This window comes from Dreissena polymorpha, chromosome 4, assembly GCF_020536995.1.
Source record: "Dreissena polymorpha isolate Duluth1 chromosome 4, UMN_Dpol_1.0, whole genome shotgun sequence".
NCBI classification, from domain to species: domain Eukaryota; kingdom Metazoa; phylum Mollusca; class Bivalvia; order Myida; family Dreissenidae; genus Dreissena; species Dreissena polymorpha.
The window spans coordinates 42,585,018-42,607,511 of record NC_068358.1 but is presented as its reverse complement, the minus strand read 5'-3'; the positions used below and the strand labels follow the sequence as shown (position 1 = coordinate 42,607,511).

General features: G+C 37.6%; 1 protein-coding gene across 15 annotated transcripts in view; it reads left to right on the top strand.

Moving 5' to 3' along the window:
* The window catches only part of LOC127879225 (focadhesin-like), a 444,547-nt gene that overhangs the window by 338,029 nt on the left and 84,024 nt on the right, over positions 1-22,494 (top strand). For all 15 annotated transcript variants that reach the window (XM_052425945.1, XM_052425946.1, XM_052425939.1 and 12 more), the window contains 3 exons: positions 11,104-11,230; positions 11,518-11,622; positions 12,205-12,434. In XM_052425945.1, the coding sequence (XP_052281905.1) occupies positions 11,104-11,230; positions 11,518-11,622; positions 12,205-12,434 (462 nt within the window). The remainder of the gene's footprint in view (positions 1-11,103; positions 11,231-11,517; positions 11,623-12,204; positions 12,435-22,494) is intronic.

The following is a 22,494-nucleotide window of genomic DNA, read 5'->3' as shown; positions in this document are numbered from 1 at the left end:
AGGTTACCTGGAATTTTCTTTAGACCAGAAATATTTAAAGAAGATATTCAGCAATATAATTATGGTATGTCAATAATAGATTCTTAATGTGTTTTCAACAATACAATGATAAATATTATTTTTAATAAATTTAACAATAATTATTCCACCATATTGCCTAATGTACTAAAGTGATATTATGAGCATGTAACAGTTTATAGGTGTCTATCGCAACCGTTGATTATTTTTGATGTTTCTACCCGGTACTTCATATCCACTTATAGTAATTAATGCAGCATCAACATACTAAAACAATATACCAGAAAGAGAAAAATAATGCATTTGAATATTAACCGTACTTTCGTTTGACAACTGATCATGCGTTTACGAGTTGAACCTAAATTTAGTTTTAGTGCAGATTTGTTCATACGACACAAAGACACAATATTGTTTTACGGATCATTTCGGCTTACAGGACTGGGTGGGTCACGTAAGAATATCGAATATAAAATATATTTTTATAAACAACTGGTAGCAAGGTGAGTTGCAGATAATTGATCAGTAACCACATTTTAACTAACTATTTTGACCTGTTAATTCTTTTCAGCTCAATTCAACAGTGCAAAATGCCCATAATATCACTTTAAGCATGAGCACGATGATTCTCGATACTGTTAATAATCGAATCAAATAGCAATGCCCGACAGACCACTAAAACAGGTTTGTTCTCGTGTGGCCGGTTGACTCATATGTTTAAATTTCACTTCCATTCTTCTTTTGGTTTTCTGTTTTGTATCTATAGGTTTATGACCAGCAATATGTTATAATGTAAAATAAGCCGCGAAAACTCCCCGTAACATCCCGTACTGCGTGTGATGCAGCTAAGAACTGCACAGAAAAAGACATTCGCTATCCTTGATCTCATTTATAAACTATTTACGCCGTATATCTTTTTTAAAGATATTTCTTGTTTCAGATGTTGTGTCTCTATACTGTTACAAAGAAACATTGTATTTTTGTGAAAAACATTTCCATTTAGATAGGACAATTGCTATTTCAAGAAAATTGAATGCTGTCCGATGAGCTTATTATATCTTAACTCTCTTAGGCAGCCATGTAGAATATTTTACATCCCTTAATACGGAGGAATATCATGGAATTATTGTATACATTTTGCATTAATTAAAGTTGCATTAGATGTCTTTTGTGTTGTTTGTCACAAAGAAAGTCTGCATAAAATTGGGTATGGACATTATAGCCCTCTGGGCCATTAGCTCCTAGGACATTAGCCCCTAAGAAAATTATCCCCTAGGACATTAGCCCCTTCAAAAAGTACACGCAAGGACTTACGCCCCCAGGTGTTTTAAAACGTTCATTACTTTTATTAAAGTCAGATTTTTTATTCCATTTTTAGCTCATCTATTTTTTTTTTTTTAAATTATGAGCTATTGTCATCACCTTGGCGTCGGCGTCTGCGTCGGCGTTGGCGTCTGGTTAAGTTTTGCGTTTAGGTCCACTTTTCTCAGAACGTATCAATGCTATTTCATTCAAACTTGGTACACTTACTTACTTTCATGAGGGGACTGGGCAGGCAAAGTTAGATAACTCTGGCGTGCATTTTGACTGAATTATGTGCCCTTTTTATACTTAGAAAATTGAAAATTTTGGTTAAGTTTTACGTTTAGATCCACTTTTTTCAGAAAGTATCAATGCTATTGCATTCAAACTTGGTACACTTACTTACTATCATGAGGGGACTGGGCAGGCAAAGTTAGATAACTCTGGCGTGCATTTTGACAGAATTATGTGCCCTTTTTATACTTAGAAAATTGAAAATTTGGTTAAGTTTTGTGTTTAGGTCCATTTTATTCCTTAAGTATCAAAGCTATTGCTTTCATACTTGCAACACTTACTAACTATCATAAGGGGACTGTGCAGGCAAAGTAATGTAACTCTGACTGGCATTTTGACAGAATTATGTGCCCTTTTTATACTTAGAAAATTGAAAATTTGGTTAAGTTTTGTGTTTAGGTCCACTTTATTCCTACAGTATCAAAGCTATTGCTTTCATACTTGCAACACTTATTAACTATCATAAAGGGACCGTGCAGGCAAAGTTATGTAACTCTGACTGGCATTTGGACGGAATTATGGGCCCTTTATACTTAGAAAATTTGGTTAAGTTTTGTGTTTTGGTCCACTTTACCCCTAAATTATCATAGATATTGCTTTCATACTTGGAACACTCGCAAACTGTCATAAGGGTACAGTAAAAGGACAAGTTGCATAACTCTGGATGTCATTTTTATGGAATTATGGCCCTTTTTTGACTGAGTAATTTTGAATATATGGTTAAATTTTGTGTTTTGATCCACTTTACTTCTTAAGTATCAAGGCTATTGCTTTCAAACTTCAGATACTTTCATGCTATCATGAGGTTACTGTACCTGGCAAGTTGAATTTTACCTTGACCTTTGAATGACCTTGACTCTCAAGGTCAAATTATTAAATTTTGCTAAAATTGCCATAACTTCTTTATTTATGATTAGATTTGATTGATACTTTGACAAAACTACTCTTACCTGACATACCACAATTGACTCCACCCAAACCATCCCCTGTGCCCCCCCTCCCCCCCCTCCCCCCCTCCCCCCCTCCCCCCCCCGAATCCCCCCCCCCATTTTTTTTTTTTAGATCATCTCACAAATGACCACCACACCCTCACACTATACCCCCCCCACCCCCCATCAATTTTTTTTTAAACGGTTAAAAAACAACGATTTATTTTTATTATTTTATGTTTGAAATACCCTCCAACCATTGCACCCAAGAATCCCCCCCACCCCCCCCCTCCCCCCACCCGAATCCCCCCCCCCCCATTTTTTTATTTTTTTTTTAAGATCACCTCACAAATTACCACCACACCCTCACACTATACCCCCCCCCCCCCCCCCCCCCCCCCCCGCAACTCACCCCCCCCCCCCCCCCCCCAATTTTTTTTTTTTTTTTTTTTAAGATCATGTTTATATTTGAAATACCGTCCAACCATTGCACCAAAGAATCCCCCCCCCACCATCCCCCCCCCCTCCACAGGATTTTTTTTTGTGTGCATTTTTTTCGCATTTTTGGAAGATAATGTAATAAATGTCCTCCCTCCTTTGTGATTGAAAATGAGAGTCCCTTCACCTTTAAAAAGAAAATAGATGATCGGTCTGCACCCGCAAGGCAGTGCTCTTGTTTTAAATACATGTAAATACATACAATTATTATATAATGTTTTAGTCAAATAAATATTTTATTTTTCAATATATAGCTTGTACCATACATGTAAATTTTAGTCTTTTTTACAATTTCTTTACTATTTTACTATTTCTATTGGAAGTTTATTAAATAACTATATAGTATTTTTTAATTTGAAAGATGTTCATATTTTTGTTTCTTCTTTGGGATTTTGAAACAAGCAAAACAACTAAAAGATAAAATGAAAATTGCATTTTTAGTTTAAACCTATTTATTGTAGCTTGATTGCATGGAAAACCTAAGGCTTATTTTAACGCTCCCGAGTCCATTTCCTGGGCCTAGCACCAGTACTTGGTGTCTATCAGGGAGATCTAAATAAAGCTCCCATGGTGGGGATCAAACCCGTGACCTTCCGGTCGCTTAAGCGGAAACTACGGCAACCCTTGCATAAATTGCATATTTATTATTTCATTATGACAAGGTGACAAGATTGCAAACAGGTACATGTATGAGTCAACAAAAGGGCAAGTAAAATACTACTTTATGAAAGATAATTGTCATCCTTATATTTATATCATTTTCTAACTTAATTGGATTTAATTTTGAAAAGGAGAAATTAAATACCAAAAAAATGAATTTAAAAATAGGTAGGGGCTAACGTCCTGAAGGGCAAATGGCCTAGGGGGCTAACGTCCTAAGGGGCTAAGGTCCTAGGGGCATGTCCTAGGGGCTAATGTCCAAGAGGGCTAATGTCCTACACTCGCATAAAATGCCTCTGTTTAAGTATTAAATGCCTAACAGACATGACAATCTGCAAAAAGGAATTTGGGTACATATATATATATATATTACCGGTATATGTTGCACTGTTATTATTAATTTGGTAAACAATAGCTTATATAATTTAAATTAGTTTTAAGACTGGTGTTATTGCAGTTAGTGTATTACAAAGTGCATATATATTTTATATGCCAGAAAGTACTTATTGTGGCTGTTTCCCATAAATGTAATGAGTAATTAAGAAATAACTTTTAATATGAGTTATTAATTATTAAAAAATTACACAACATTTTGGAGTTCTTATTTGAAAGCATTTTAACTGTAATCTTATATTAGACTAAATTGGAATCTTTAGTGGTTTTTAACCAGGTTTTCCAAAGTAAAAAATTGTTTTTTTGATTTGCGAATGTCGGCAGGCAGGCGTGCGACTGGGGGGCGGGCGGAACAAGCTTGTCTGGACCATAACTATGCCATTCATTGTGAGATTTTAAAATCGTTTGGCATATTTGTTTACCATCATTGGACGGTGTGTTATGCAAAAGTATTATGTCAATATCTGCAATGTCAAGGTCACACTGTGAGTTCAAAGGTAAAAAATGGCAATAAATGATCTTGTTCGGGCCATAACTATGTCGTTCATTGTGAGATTTCAAAATCATTTGGCACATTTGTCCACCATCATTGGACGATATGTCATGTGAAAGAATTTCATCGATATCTGCAACGTCAAGGTCACACTGTGAGTTCAAAGGTAAAAAATGGCAATAAATGATCTTGTCCAGGCCATAACTATGTCATTCATTCTGAGATTTTAAAATCATTTGTCACATTTGTTCACCATAATTGGACGGTGTGTCATGCAAAAGAATTACGTGGATTGCTGCAAGGTCAAGGTCACACTCTGAGTTAAAAGGTAAAAAATGGCCATAAATGAGCTTGTCCACGCTTTAACTATGTCATTCATAGTGAGATTTTAAAATTACTCTGTTCATTTGTTCACAATCATTGGACGATGTGTCATGTGAAAGAGTTACATCAATATCTCCAAGGTCAAACTTGGAGTTAAAAAGTCAAAAATGGCCATAAATGATCTTGTTCGGGCCATAACTATGTCATTCATTGTTAGATTTTAAAATGACTCTGTACCTTAGTTTTGTACACAATCATTGGATGGCGTGTCATGCAAAAGAATTGAAGATTTCAAACATCAAAATGGCCATAAATGATAATGGCATAATAATTCTTAAAAATCGCCATAAATTAGCTTCTCTTGTTTTGTGAAGACAGCATGCAAAATATTCTGTGTCAATGCAGCATGTGGGGGTATACATAACGTCTGTGACAAAGCTCTAGTTATAATTATACCCCCACAAAACAAAGTTTAGGGGGTGGGTATTTAGTGAGCTTGTCGTCGGTCGGTCGGTCTGTTTGTCGATCCATATTAAGTGTCCGCTCTCTAATTCTAATTGTTTTCATCCGATCTTCACCAAACTTGGTCAGATGTTGTATCTACATGATATCTAGGTCAAGTTTGAATATGGGTCATGCCGGGTGAAAAACTAGGTCACAGGGTCACTTAGTGTGTTTTGAACATTTATCAGGGTGTCGCTCTCTTATTCAAGTAATTTTCATCCGATCTTCATTAAACTTGGTCAGAAGTTGTATCTAGATGATGTGTAGATCAAGTTCGAAAATGGGCCATGCTGGGTCAAAAACTAGGTCACGGGGTCTTTTAGTGCATTTTTTACATTTAGCATGGTGTCTGCTGTTTTTTGTGAAGACAACATTCAAAATATTCTGTGTCAATGCGGCATGTGGGGGTATTCGTCACGTCTGTGACAAAGCTCTAGTTTTTGTTTATTTGAAAACCTGGTTTTGTGACAATTTTGTCCCTTGTTTAGTTGCTCGCTTAAGAACAACTAAGGTTAGTACCACAAGTTGCAAGTAGGTCTGCTCTTACGCTAAGAACAATCACCACAGTAATCTGCAGGCTATTAATAGGTGCAGGAAAATAACACTTTTGCTGATAAACAAGTATAGTGGGATGTTTCATAACCTTGTTCATAGAGCATGCTACTACAGCGGGGTTAAATTTGTTATTTCTGGGAAACGTTCTTTTTTTCTCAACAGATAGCAGCAATCTTTTGTATTTACAGCTGCTAACAACCCAATAGTAGAAGGTTAAGCTTGTTTATATAAACAGTTCTCAATTTATGAAACGTTGAACATGAGTTCACCAATTACTACAGGTATACTATAGACAACCACAAAAATGCTTTATAATAGCAAAAACCGAATAAAAAACAACAACTAAATATAACAAGAAATATCTTTTAAAAAGGTAGTCGGCGAAAATGCTGACTTTGAAAGAAAGTTTACAATTTACATTGCTAAATAATTAAATTGAAAACAAAAGTTGACTTATTGTGTTTTTTTTCTCACTTGTAAGTCGCATTATTCACTGCATGAAATGTGTGTTATCATTGTCAAATCACACATTAGTGTAAGAAGATAAAAAATATACTACGGGAGTGCACATCAGTCATGCGAAAATGGGTGTTGTGTGTTTCGGCCAGCGTATGTCCAACATGTGCATTTGTGCAGTGTGGTAAACTAAACTATTTCAGTAATGTTTGTTGTCTTGTCTTGAAAGCAAACTGTTTTATCAATAGTCAATTATATATTCCCCGGACGATTTAGTGAACGAGTACTGACCCTGAAATTCTGCGAGATGGATTTTAACAGGTAATATACGGTAAAAAGCTACGCCTTCAGCACTTTGATTTATATAGGCATCAAATTGACAAATCATACTTTAGTAGCTTGTGAACTGTTTTCATTCCTACATGATCTGGATTTGTGTGTGTGACAAAATTATAGTTTACTATTTAGAACGATTTTGGGAGGCTTTTGTAAGAGGTACATTTATGAGAATAGAACTGTAAATTGATGCTTTGACACATGTCAGTCATATTTAAGTAACCTACAATATCAGCTAATGATTGCTTGTGGAAATGACATTTTCATCAGTGCATCTGTTTAGTACAAAATAAAACTTGAGTATTGTTTTTATTTTGATTGAAGCACATCGTGATGTTTATGCTTTATTATTATTAGATGAAAATTGTCAAACAATAGAATGGGAGGTGTTGTAACTTTTCATGGCAAATCTCAGATCTGTCTATTGTGTTTTTGTCGCCTATTAAAAGTTTAAAGCTGAAGCTTTTCTTTTCTCTCTAGATGGTTGCAAAGTTATATTTTATTATGAAGTCTCCTTTTTGATCTGGAAGTACCAAGTTTGATGCCCACAATGGCAGTATTAGCAGATCACATTGAGTACTGTTTCTTCCCCGAAAACATACTTGATGGTCTTTTTAATTCTAAGAATTTGTTAATGCAACCAAGATGACATAAATAGTTTTTGACGATGCTGGAGCATCGTCCAAGGTATGATAACCATCAGAAAATTTTTCACAATGGCGACCTATGTAAAAGACAGAGCCAGTCCAATTGAGATAACTCGATTTTTCAGATACTTCCCTTTTGCATTCGCCACTGCATAGGAGATTGCTCGTCATTGATAACATTCTCCTAGCAGAGTTGTCATTCGTGTTTCAACATTCAACAATGGCCGCCCCCATGAGAGTCTCGATTCAAAAATGTCTTACTGCATAAATTGGCTTGTTTCGCTATTTAGAAGCTGTCATTTAGGATATATGAATTATTTATTCACTAAATCTCCGCTTATGACAACAATAGTTGGAATTCGAAGGTTATATACTCGATGTGAATGAAGGACTTTCTGGATCGTAATAGCTTGACACGGCAAAACTGGCATACTGGTATTTTTAGTTATCAATATAAGTCACATTGTGCTTTATAAATTGTATTCGAGCATTTTGCAACTTATTGAATGACTATGATACCCGATATCAACATTTCATCGGGGATTTGCAGATCACCAAGCTGTCCTGAAATTCACCATTGATTTCAAACTCTTTACTGGTTTGTACCTTAGTGTTAGTACTTTTTATAATTTTAAAGTTAAATGAACTGTGTCACAGTAAAAGAGACATTAAGGCGATTGTGGCCAGTTTGGATCTAGATCAGCCTGCAGTCGCTTGAAAGCTGTTTGCTTAAGAGCGTTTTTCTGACAATAACAAATAATTTAATTGGATACTGATTTGACTGCGCTTTTCCTGTGACCTGGCTCAAATAATAGAATTTTCATTAATCAAATTATTTATTTCGAACATTAATCAATTGTTTTTCTTGTCCCTCGGTATCAATGACTCCAGCACTTTCCTGTTGAGAATTGAATACTGCTAAAGGCGATGCTAGGGGGCGTGAGAGATGTTGCACCTTCCAGTATCGCTCGATTGTTCATTGTCGGCTCGGGTACTACGTACATGTACCCCGGGTACTCTTAAGTATACTTACATGTATCCCGGGTACGGTAAATATACTAAAATGTACCCGGGAAATTTAACCCTAAATCAGTCGTTGTCGACTATTTTTTTGTAATAATTATATATACACATTTATGTCAATTTTCTGTAGAATGGCCTCTATATTATCGGAACACATACTCAAAAAGCATGTTGATGCAGTGTTTTTTGAAGAGAAGTGTGTCTAAGATAATCGGTTGCGCGTTTTACGACATCGGATTTTGGGCGCAAATACAACTCGGGTACAGTCTAATATGGACCAAGTACAATTACGTTTATTTACCGTACCTGGGGTACGTGTAAGTATACTTAGAGTACCCGGGGTTCATGTAAGTAGTACCAGAGCCAACAATGACCAATCAAGCTCCATTATCCCTCATGAACCGACTCAAAAAACCGAGTCTGCAATATTTGACTTAATTTTTGGTTTGGTTGGTCTCGAGGGATCGAAAATTTCAGAATCTTCCTAAAAGCCCTACGGGTTTGATCCCCAGAAGCGACATTGAAAACGAGCATACTTTGTTATCTAAAAGGCTGCTAAACCTGATATACTATGATAATGTGAATTTTCTCTTACATGATGTTCATCAGTCATATTATATAAAAACTTACAGCAGTAGTAAACAACTGGACAATAATTAATGAACGCATCTTTCATTTGTCTTTGACACTTTGATTTTGACATGGCCTAGATTTAAATATGTGACTGGACTTTACCAGCACTCTTGTAACAGAGCTAAAGTTTAAATGTACCATTGAAGATCACCTTAATCCAGATTTGATATTAAAGAGGTGTGGAAAGTTTTAAGGGTGTGCCAAGTAAGCAAAAATTGGTCATTACCCAGAGGCCACACCTGATCTATGACTGTATAGTTCAATAAAAACTAATTTCATAAGCCTGGTAACAGTTTAACGGTAATGCTACCAATGTGTCACACCAGGGCCTTGAATTTGAAATCTAGGACATGCATGGTCATTTCTTCATGAAATCAGGACACAAATTGTATTTTAAGTCCTTAATTGACCTGGCTATAATTCTCAGATTATTATAAGCTCAATCAGTATATTTATATCATTATTTATGCTTTGTGTATTGGAAACATATACACAATCATTCAGTTACATGATAGCAATAAATAATATCAAAGCTACCCATACTATAAAGGTCATTGACAAAGCCTATGGTCAAAATGAGTGAAATCGCCCTCTCGTGCCAGCAAAAACAACACGTTGACAGGTTGTCATTTTTGACAGTTCTACTTTCACTTTCATTTTGTGATATCAAACTATTAACAATTATGTGGCTGAGAAAAATATCGCCATTGCTTTTTATGCCCCTGGTAGGGTGGCCTATATCAGTTGAACTGTCAGTCAGTCAGTCAGTCAGTGTGTCAGTCTGTCCGTCCGTCCGAAAACTTTAATGGCCATAACTTTTTTAATAATGAACATAGCAACTTGATATTTGGCATACATGTGTATCTCATGGAGCTGCACATTTTCAGTTGTGAAAGGTGTAGGTGAAGGTCATCCTTCAAGGTCAAATGTCAAATATAAAGCGTCTGTCTGTCTGTCCGAAAACTTTAACATTGGCCATAACTTTTTCAATATTGGCGTGCATGCGTATCTCATAGAGCTGCACATATTGATTGGTGAAAGGTCAAGGTCATCCTTCAAGGTCAAGGTCAAAGGTCAAATTTTGCAATATTGAAGATAGCAACTCCATATTCGGCATGCATGTGTATGTCATGGAGCTGCACATTTTGAGTGGTGAAAGGTCAAGGTCATCCTTCAAGGTCAAAGGTAAAATATATAAGCCGGCTTCAAAGCTGCGCAGCAGGGGGCATTGTGTTTCACAAACACAGCTCTTGTTTAATATATTTTCTGCACATTTCTTCAAAAAACTTACATCAATACACGATTTTCTTCGTTAATTCAATCATTCCTGACAGACTTGTGTACATATTTCGCTTACATTTTGACGCGCGTAGGTAGGACCGCATTACCGCTTCCGAAATGTGTATTCATACTATTGCCTTCGAGGAACTTATCTGATGTTTGAGGGAAAGGGCTGAAAATGTGCGAGTGTGGGTCAAGTTCCCCACAGGTACTACTTTCCCGTTCCCCCAATTTTTTTTCCGTACCAAAATTTTTTCGTACCCAATTTTTTTTCATACCCAATTTTTTTTTCGTACCCAATTTTTTTTTCGTACCCAATTTTTTTTTCATCCACAATTTTTGTTCGTACCCAACTTTTTTTCGGTCCCAATTTTTTTTTCCCCAAATATTTTTTCGTACCCAAATTTGTTTTCATACCCAAATTTTTTCGCAAATTTTTTGTACCAAATTTTTTTTTTGTACCAACATACACAATTGTGGTGATTGTTGTGCTGTAGATAAACTTTACTTGATGCTTTTATATCCATCCTCTCAAAAGCATCGCCACACCAGTACTGTCAGTACTTTGATTCATTAAGGTATATACGAGTAAGTACATGCCATTGAATGACTGGGTTGACAAATCATAGGATTATATTTTCAGTGGTCAACAAATGCACATGGCTACACAGTCCTATCAAATTACTGCAAACCCTCGAACAAACAACTACAAGGCGTCGCTATGAAGTATGTCTACTGTATAATTCCTTACATGTTTCAGTATGTGTGACGTGCCTGGGGGCCTGGTACATCTTCTGGTGTGGCTTCTACTGACCAGTACTGACCCCTCACTTGGCATGCTGGCCATAGACAGGCTGGCAGAAGTGGCCATCATGGACCACTGTCAGGTACTGCAACATGCAAGGATGGGGCATGCACCTTGAAGGGCCGATGTAGAAAATGCTGCAATCTTGAGACTTTAAATCTACCCTTAATCAGTTTCACCCTAAAGCCTTTTTTGTTTTGAAACTATAAATGGTATAATTTACATGTGTATGCTCACATCATGTTTGCTTGGATGGTCAAGGCTACAAAAATATGTTTTAAATTGAAATTGATGTGTATTTTACGAATATGAAAAGCTGAAGTTTGTAAACAAGTCCGCTATTGTAGTTTTTGTGTGTGTGTATTTCAGACTCTGTACATCCTACCTGTATACCTGTATGCGATTGCAAGGAAACACTGTCCCACACTTCGCCACCATATCTTGTTGGCCATTCCCAAGCTTGGCACTAATAAGGTTAGACAAATAACTTGAATATTGTATGACTGATAGTCATGAGATATGGACCTTAGTCCAAACAGTGTAGATCCAGATAAACCTCTTGAATCCATATACTTGCATGCAATTCATAATGTCTGCTGCATAATAAGGCCTATTATCTGTTCTGGAGTTACTCCAGCGGCATATGTTCTAATACCCATTTTTGCATGACGGAGCTCTTTCATGATTCAATACTTTTAAACTGGCACTGGTATTAATGTTTGTTCAACACCTTACATCTTTTGATTTGTGGACTACAAGCTATATTGGGGATAACAAAATATATAGGCACTTCGAGAACATAACTCCCAGCTAGGTCAACTTGTTAATTATGAGAATTAAAAATGATAGTTGTACAAAATATTTTGTAATCAAACTGAACTTTTAAGAAAGTACTCTTACAAAATATTTTCTATCCATTAATCCATTATTTTGTACGAATTGAATGAGAATTTAAAATTGTGGAATAAATCTTTAAATGCGACAAGCGAGACTGACGTTCTGATTTCCCTAAGGATCCTTATGAATACCAGTCTATGCCATCATTGTGTACTTCAGTACAACGTCCCGCCAGTCCTGAAAACCATCCAGGGTCTCGGTCAGTCTCCGAAACTTAAGAGTATCTCCATTAGGCTGCTCACGGACCTGTGGTCACTGCAGGACCGCTGCTTTCCCCATCTGCTCAAGGTTGTCACGGAGAAAGGTCATGGCCAGATGTCCATGGCAACCCTTGTTGATGAGGTGACACTGGCAAAAGCCAATGCTATCAGGACAGTGTGTCAGAAAAGGTTCGAATGTTTAATGTAACAATTGTGATGATCAATTTAAATGTTAATAAGTGTGTGGTTGTTTTGAGCAGATCCATAAATATGCTTTAATTATGCAAGAAGATATCTAGAAAACACTTTGACCTTTCACCATGCACATTGTTCAAATGATTATTGTGTCAGGATGATGAGTTGAAATACATTTATTTTACATGTAAGTGTCTATCACACATCAATAATTTCTGTGTAAAGTGACATAAAGCTTTGGCATATGTCTTATGGACACAATTCTAGTAGTTTTTTCAAATTGAATTTCCCTTCTCATGTTTCATTTCACATGGTTGCAGCCTGAAGTTCAAATACACAGAAATATGTTTGAATTTGGTTTGTGAAATTGTTCTGACAGTCAACCATTCCCTATGGGTGGCTATATGTATATAGACTTATGGCATCTGCATTTGGCCTTTATATTTTGTAGCTGTCAGGCAATTGCTGCATTATTTAAGAATAAGTTTAATGTTTGCATATTTAATGCTGTGGCTAGGTTTTACTGATTACTTTGGTTCCAACAAAAAGTTTCTATAGCAGTTACATTTAATTATGCAACCCTTTGAAAAAGCCGAGTGTATTGCTTTGCACCTTTCTGTTGGGCGGTGATTAAATAGGTAGTGCGTCTGTAAACCATTAATGTGCAGGAGATATCTAGAAAACACTTTGACCCTTCAACCATGCACATTGTTATAAAAGTTAATTGAAAGGGAACAAAGTTATGATGATTACTTCATAGGGAATGAAGACAATTGTTTATGATATCAGCAGGTTAAAGGCTAAGGTCACAGGAGCTTGTGTTGTAAACTTGTTTTCCCACTATAAGTTTGAGAATGCTTTGACCTACCATCATTGTAATTAGTATAGAGGTTACATTTGAGAAGTTTTATTGTCTATTGATATATATTTATACTTTGACCTACGATTATAACTTGAAGAAGTTGTCATGTTTGAAAAAAAGAAAAAGTAGTTTGTTTAGAAGTGATCAAGTTTACATGAGATTTTTTTTTAAAGAAATTGGTGTGTACACAGTTAATACAAAGTACTTCAACCTATATGGAGGAAAGAGTGATGTCTATTTAGTTTTAGGTTAGTATGTCAAAGGTCAAGGTCACATCGGCTTGTAGCAGGAAATTAATTTCCACATTTTATCTACAGAATGCTTTGACCTAAGATCATGACAAATGTATAGTGGTTAATACGTGGATTGAAAAAAGGCGCCTATAATTAGGTCATTAAGGTCGCCGAGGCGTTTATTACATAATCCCTTCCCCGCACAATATCTAGAGAAAATGTTGCTTATGTTCTTGGTGATCTGGTTTCTTGGGAGGAAGAAAGGTGCCTTTTGATTTTGAGGTCAGCAGTTCAAAAATTGTGGTCACAGGGGCTTGTATCATGAATAATATATCCAGACAATATATAGAGAATCCAAAGGATCATTTTAATGTCATAAATACTGACTTGTTATCATATGCTTATACTTTCCAAGGGGAAATAACTCATCCAGAATTTTAACTGGGAATCCGCCACCTCAATACCGTAATACAGGCCAGGTTAAACATAGTGCAATGCAACCTAGCCAAAAATCGGTAACCAACCCTCAATATTCTTTCCAGATCAACCAGGTGTATACATGTCTTTTACGGCTCTGAATTAAAATATTGTTTTCCACTTGGTTGATTGGGGTTTTTGAATAGATAAATTGTGTTATTTATCTTTTTATTTCTCATTCGGATTAATTTGTGTGGATTTAATGGATTTTGTTTTATTTGTAAAAGGTAAGACATGCTTGTTTTTATCGAACAATGGTTTATTTCTAACATGCTGGGTGTTTTCAGGCACGAACGACCACGTGCAAAACGTGCTCTTCTAATACATTGCTAGAACATGCAAAGCATGTTCTTCTAATGAGTTACGAGATCGGGCAAAGCGTGTTCTTCTATTGACAGATTGTTTATCATTTGCCATTGTGTGCAATAATGATTTTAACGTTTCGTATGACAATCTAATTGATCGTCATTTTATTAGCTCATCTATTTTTTGAAAAAAAATTATGAGCTATTGTCATCACCTTGGCGTCGCGGCGTCGGCGTCCGGTTAAGTTTTGCGTTTAGGTCCACTTTTCTCAGAAAGTATCAATGCTATTGCATTCAAACTTGGTACACTTACTTACTATCATGAGGGGACTGGGCAGGCAAAGTTAGATAACTCTGGCGTGCATTTTGACTGAATTATGTGCCCTTTTTATACTTAGAAAATTGAAAATTTTGGTTAAGTTTTGCGTTTAGGTCCACTTTTTTCAGAAAGTATCAATGCTATTGCATTCAAACTTGGTACACTTACTTACTATCATAAGGGGACTGGGCAGGCAAAGTAAGATAACTCTGGCGTGCATTTTTACAGAATTATGTGCCCTTTTTATACTTAGAAAATTGAAAATTTTGGTTAAGTTTTGTGTTTAGGTCCATTTTATTCCTTAAGTATCAAAGCTATTGCTTTCATACTTGCAACACTTACTTACTATCATAAGGGGACTGTGCAGGCAAAGTAATGTAACTCTGACTGGCATTTTTACAGAATTATGTGCCCTTTTTATACTTAGAAAATTGAAAATTTGGTTAAGTTTTGTGTTTAGGTCCACTTTATTCCTACAGTATCATAACTTCTTTATTTATGATTAGATTTGATTGATACTTTGACAAAACTACTCTTACTTGACATACCACAATAGACTCCACCTAAACCATCCCCCGTGCCCCCCCCCTCCCCCGAATCCCTCCCATTTTAATTTTTTTAATTTTTTTTTTAAAGATCATCTCACAAAATGACCACCACACCCTCACACTATACCTCCCCCACCCCCCCAATTTTTTTTTTTAAATGGTTAAAAAACACAACTATTTATTTTTATTATTTTATGCTTGAAATACCCTACAACCATCGCACCCAAGAATCCCCCCCACCCTCCCTCCCCCCACTCTAATCCCCCCCCCCTCCCGAATCCCCTCCCCCTATATTTTTTTTTTTAAGATCATCTCACAAATTAACACCACACCCTCACACTATACCCCCCCACCCCAACTCATCCCCCCCCCCCCCATTTTTTTTTTTTTTTTAAAGATCATCTTACAAATTACCACCACACCATCACACTATACCCCCCCCCCCCCACCTCCCCCCCCCCATTTTATTTTTTTTTTAACGGTTAAAAAACACAAATATTTATTTTTATTATTTTATGTTTGAAATACCGTCCAACCATCGCACCAAAGAATCCCCCCCTCCCCCCCCCCACCCCCCGGAATTTTTGTGTGTGCATTTTTATGCATTTTTAGAAGATAATGCAATAAATGTCCACACCCCCACACTATACACCCCTCTTCACTCCACCCCTCCCTCCTTTGTGATTGAAAATGAGAGTCCCTTCACCTTTAAAAAGAAAATAGATGAGCGGTCTGCACCAGCAAGGCGGTGCTCTTGTTTTTCATCTGTTTTGAATTAAACTTTTGTTTAATTTATGATCTACGGCAGTATTATGATAATTTTCATTATGGTCAAATAATGATTTAATGTGCCGTATGATAATCTGGTCTGTGACCAGTTTATGGTTGAATATGCTTTGCTCTTGTTTTTCATATATATTCGACTACATGATGGTCGCAGAAACAAGAGTGGATAAATACCCGGTGACTTCGCAGATCATGGATGATAGTTGCAGTATCAGTCACCGGGTATCGGGCACGATCGTGACCGTACTATGCTAAGTCTCTTAGACAGTCGGTCAACATCAGACCATATGGCGACACCCGTCAGCCGGTCTTTGCCCGATGGCATTGGTCAAGGACATCGACCAATGCCGGACTATTTGGCATCCGCCATACGGTCATTATCCTGTGACAACACTGGTCATGATATGACCGGTACGTCACCAGGGACGTTGATCACGGACCATTGATCGACGTCTGACCGGCCGGTCCGGTCACCGGTCATGTCACCGGTCCGGTCATTGATCACTGGTCCGGTCACCGGTCCAGTCATGTCACCGGTCCGGTCCGGTTATGTCACCGGTCCGGTCACTGGTCCGGTCCGGTCATTGATTACTGGTCCGGTCATCGGTCATGTCACCGGTCCGGTCATTGATCACCGGTCCGGTCACCGGTCATGTCACCGGTCCGGTCATGTCACCGGTCCGGTCATTGTTCACCGGTCAACAGTCATCAGTTAGGCCTGCCACCGATAACACCAGTCACCGGTCAAGAAGAAGAACTTGGTCTTCTTCATTGAATTATTCTCCTATTCGTCGTCAAATACATCGTCTTCATCAAGGATTAGACATCGGACACGCTCTTCTTCGTCGAGCAGTTCTCATCGTCGCGGCTCTCGTAAGCAATCACGTCGTCACTCACGAAGTCGTTGTTCTAGAAGATCTCTGTCTCATCGCAGCCGATCCACATCTCGGCCGATCCAGATCTCGACATCGCAGGAAACGAGGACGTCGTCAACCTTCACGTTGACATCAGCGGACTTCATTGAGCACAACAGGATAGTTATCGAACATACCTCTCCTTCATTGAGCAGTTCTTGGCGTTGATACGCTCGTAAGCGATCACGTCAATGCTCACGGAGACAATATTGTAGAAGACAATATTTCCAGCGTAGCCGAACAATATTTCGGCATCGCAGTTACATGGATGTCGCCACTTCTCACGTAGGTGTTAATGAACCTACTGGTCATATCGACGTTCTCCATTTTATTCCTTTAGCAGGGTTCGCACAGGGCTTGAAAAGTGCTTGAAAACGAGTCCAAGGCTTGAAAAGCCCTTGAACAAAGGTTGGCCTTGAAAAAGTGCTTGAAAAGTGCTTATTTCATGTAAAAAAGCCTTGAAAATGTTTATTTATGCTCAAAATTACTTTTATCATCGCTTTAATTATTTTGCTTAAATCGTTCTTAAGGAAAATATTATGAAAATTTATCATAAATTCCTTCGCGCAAAAAAAGTTGAATACGAAATATAAGTTTCGTACACTATTTAGTACGAAACGTTATGTGTACACGTCACAGATTATGTGTACTACGTCAGAGGTTCTCCATTGTGATCAATTTTTGCGAGTGAAAACGCAGGGATGGGGAAGTGTCGTTTCAAACCAGGGTGGTTAACTGAATAAGAGGAGAGAGCTGGAAGAACTGGAAAAGGAAATCAATTCTGTTAAAGACAAAATGTTATAGTAACTGACTGCTGTTCAAATGTAATGAACTAGTCTGTTTGATGTGAGCATAGAAAGAGACAATGTGTTTGTTTGTAATAACTTTTAAATGTAAATACAGTACAGCCAATGCGGAACAAACGTATTTCGCGATCCGCGGCGGCAAGGCGAAACGAGTCGATGCCGCTTCAGTCGTTGAAGCAACGTCAGTATGCGGCGGCAAGTCGCATTTCGCCGCGAAACTTCGCATCTGTCCGCCGAGGCATGCCGCGATCCGCGACATGATGCCGAGTCGATGCGCATCATGAAATAAAAAATCTTCAATTTTTTTAGTTACATGTAGTTAACAAATTTTGAAAGAACAATTATAATAATAATTAAAATCATAATAAATGTATTGTGCGCGGATTGTCTTAGCATATACATGTAAGCATAGTTAATGTGTCTGGCCAATTAAGTTTGTTTCCCGCCCGTAGTGTATGTATTTCACACATAAACACTGTCACGTAATTATGTTTTCGCACATACAAGTGGTCAAGGCTCCAGCATATGGTTGATTTATGAATTAATTGCATGTTGATTTTGCTATTATATTTAAGCTAAGAAAATTAGCAGCTTGAAGCCACATCAATAATCAAGACGGTGACGACGTATTTGTTGTTTTGTTAATTATCAGCTTATTATAACTATTGTTTGAATATGTGTATGTAAACACGTTTTATTTTGTTCATATTATACAGTTAATATCGCTACTAATTACCCGATAATTCTGTATATTCCAGTTTTAAAGCAAATGCTGGTAAATATTTACGATACACAAACATTCTCGATATTTCCTTAAGTATCAAATACATTTTGGCATGTGTTACTATTTATAGAGATGATGAAATAACGTCTAATCGGTGCTTTTTTTCAACTGAACACGCGATTTACGCTTGACGTGATGTTCATGTATTTATACAACACAAAATACACCCAAACTTTCCAAACGACGTTCTACATGTCTGCATAATTTTCGCGCGCTTTTTATGAAACAAAGGATATTTTAGCACTGTTTATTTGACGCTAGAATTTGCCAAAGGTCGCGTTAGCATTAAAATTCGGAAGTGTGTTTCGGATTACAAATTTAATAATGATAATCGAACGAAACATTAACAGTTGCGCGTAATTAATTCTACGCTTCACATACATGTATGTACATGTAGGTGGATATCTTTTCACTCGATCTGCCGCGTACGTATGCGGCGGATTTACTCCGCGAAATTACGCGAGGTTAATACAGACTCTGCGTCGTTGCGCAGATCGATACCGATTGCCACGGCGATACGCCGCGTGAACACACGATTCGGCGGCCGCGTACTAATAATCTGGCCGTGGCGTAGCCGCGGATTATGTTTGAGCCGCGTTGGCTGTACTGTACATATGTGACACTCATTGTGTTAAGGATGGATAACCTGTATTTCTATGTAATAACTAGAAATAACATGTATGAGTTATTGTGGAATAAGTGTAATGTGTTTGAGCAAATAAAAAAAATGATATTTACTATGTAAATCTGGTTTGAAAATGCAGTTTTTAAAGGAAACTAACGTACGGTGCTCGGCCTTGAAAATGAAAATTTGGCCTTGAAAAGTCCTTGAAAAGTGCTTGAATTTAGGTTTGAGATTTCTGTTTGAACCATGTTTAGGAATATCATGTCTCCATTCCATGTGTAATGGTTTTTCTTATGGCATCCACACATGTTGCAGTCACCAAGCCGTAGTTGTATACGAACACTAGTTCGTTTAACTTTCAGGCTTCGGGATAAGCTGTTCTTTTCTCCACTACGACTACAAGGACACTTATGCCTATTAATACTGATAATCTACCGTTGTTTTTCGGTTAACATTATCTGATGACTTCGTGGATGGTCATTCTTCTTCACCAGATATTTCCATTCTGACGCAGTTATATTATACCGGTCCCGATCACCGGACATCGGTCACCATTCATCGGTCATATCACCGATCACTGATCACCGCTCAGAATAAGTGATGTCTCATCGCCATCGGATTGGATTTTTTTGGCACGATCTTCTTTTCCGAGCAGTGCTTGACATTGATATCAGACCATATGGATTCCACCATTTTTCGGTCTTTAACTGGTAACGTCACCGGTCATATTATGACTGGTCCGTTCACCTGGCTACAGTTACCGGTCATTGACCGGTCCGGTTCGGTCACCAGTTACCAATTACCGGTATTCCACTGTGTTTTCATCGGTCAATTTTTAGTATCACGGGTATCGTCTACATTACCTAGTTGTATACCCCTGGCTATGATTGTATTGAATACTATATTTTATTGATTCAACAATCTACATGACTTTTTGTGTTTTTCAATACTGATGTTCTACTGGCGACGGTTACCAAATCATGCTATATCTTTTATTTGTACTTCTATCTCAACCGGCTACATGCAGACTACTGGTCTTGCAGATATATCGGCTGAAGTGGGCTCGGAGACTAGTAGGGCTGTCACGATTCACCGGTATACGGGTATATCGCGGTGCATGTTGTGAAAAAAATCGCACCGCGGTACGGCGTTGCCGCACCGGTTTTTAAAATATTATTATATTAGCACAGATATAAATACATTACATAATTATTTTGATATAGATATCGTTTTGAAAAAATGAAGAAGCGGTTCAAAAGGGCTAAATAAATAATCCGTTAATATCCAGGTCAAGCAAGCGCTTCCACTTGTAGATATTTAACTTTCACGTTTAAAATACGGTGATGTATGGGTCCGTACCTTTTTTGGAATTAGGGACAGATTTCCTTTGCAAATAAGTTCATAATTATCCAAAAGATGTTTATTCTATTTCTTATTTTCTTTCTTTAGTATATTGATCGTTCAAAGCATGGCACTTCCGAATCATGTTACCTTAAGATTCTGAATAAGTCGAGGAAGAGTCAGAACGCTACGGATTTTCAATACTGGGCCCGCTGACTCCGCATTTTGAACATGAAGCGTTCGATTTACATAGATTGTAGTCACAGCTATTGTAAACAACATGGCGGACATTTTAGAAAAAGACGCGAACAATAACAATGACTACTTCTATCAAGTTTATTACAGTTTCTTTTACAGTTTCTAGTCATACTATGATACCAGTGTTTTCTGATTATTGAGTTTAATAAAGTTTGTAAAACTTGTTATTCTGCTGTTTTCTTCACAGATACATATTCTGTAAAATATCGCGGTACGTACCGCAATACAGTGTTGCCGTACCACGATATACCGCGGTACGCTCACGGCGTATCTTTACAGCCCTAGAGACTAGCATTGAGGTCAAACATTACTATTTGACCTCTATTAATTTATGTTCGAGACCCAAAGGATGAATTGTTTAAACCGCCTTTAGCTGTCGGCTACAGACTTTGCAGTCAGTGTCACGGAACAGTTGGGGCACATTAATGACGCTAGCAGGATTAACAAGACGACATTTTGTATCGACTTCTGCTTTTCTATTGCTCCTACGACAGTGCATATTTTCAAGCTACTGGAATCAACAAGAGTTCTGATACATAGGATTGCCTATCAGATTGACCGCATAGCGTCTACAGTCTGGTAGATGGCTTAGGACCTATTGAACTCAGATCTTAGATCCTAGGATCTGGAGGGACCTCATCTTAAAGTTATTCTTCTATTACACTTCTGGCCATAACAGGTCGTCTTCCTATAACTGGTCGTATTCCTTTCGGAATTCGTCCCGGTTAGAAGTCTTGAAGTAAATGGATAAATCAAGTCAGAATTTAAGACTTCCATGCATTCTACCGGCAAGCGTGGACCCGCTTAAGGTTACTCCTAGGGTTTTCACCTTTTTCTGCCATCACACCTCCGATTCCGGAGGTACCACTGTCAATCATATTTCCGTACTTCGCAAATCGATGACTTCACGACCTGTATTATCCAGGATTTTAAAGGCGCCTGTTATTGGTTCAAGAAGAGGCTATATTCTATAGATAGGTCATAAACTTATAAGTGTTAAACTGTCCTATTCTACCAATTTTCAAGTGTGTTTGGAGTGGGAAAGTTCGGCTTGCCGTGGCTTCTTTGCCCACCCATCCTTGACAAATGGTTCCGGTCACCGGTCGGTATTTACCGGTCCGGCCACCGGTCCTTCTGCTGCTTACGTCTTTTCTTACGTCCGTTTCAGCTTTATTTTTAAGATAATTGTATTAATCTCGGGATTATTCAATGACACAGATTTCCATCTTTTTGTCATTATTTACCACTATTCAGTGGTGTCTAGACTAGAAGATTTTCTTGGCAAGAATATAGTTTATTCTACCACAACCTTCCTTACATCTTATACAGATGTGAGCAGAGAAGGTTATGGACGATCACATAGAACAAAGTATCTTGATTTTCTTAATTATGTGGTATCCTAATGAATATCACCTGCACATCTACATCTTGAAAAGCGAAAATTCTTTTTAGCTGTTTTTCATTTACCACACATTTTCACGATTCCTTTGTGATGGTTTCAACTATCACACATCGGTATTGGTTTACTTACAGACACGGAGGTGATCATATTATCACTCCTTGTAACTGGAAATCAGGAACTTATTCGTTCTTTGCAAGAACAACAAATTTTCTCTATCGTCTTACTCATACCAGGTCGACCCTGTTGGACGTTTTGTCCTGCAGTTCTTTCTTTCGAATTATTTTTCCATTGGGTTCAAATAATGTAATTGCGCATGCGCGGCAGTGAAGTTGCATGGTGTACATAGTATATCAAAGAATGTTGTTTATCATCAAACGCTAGTAATTAGCGTTAT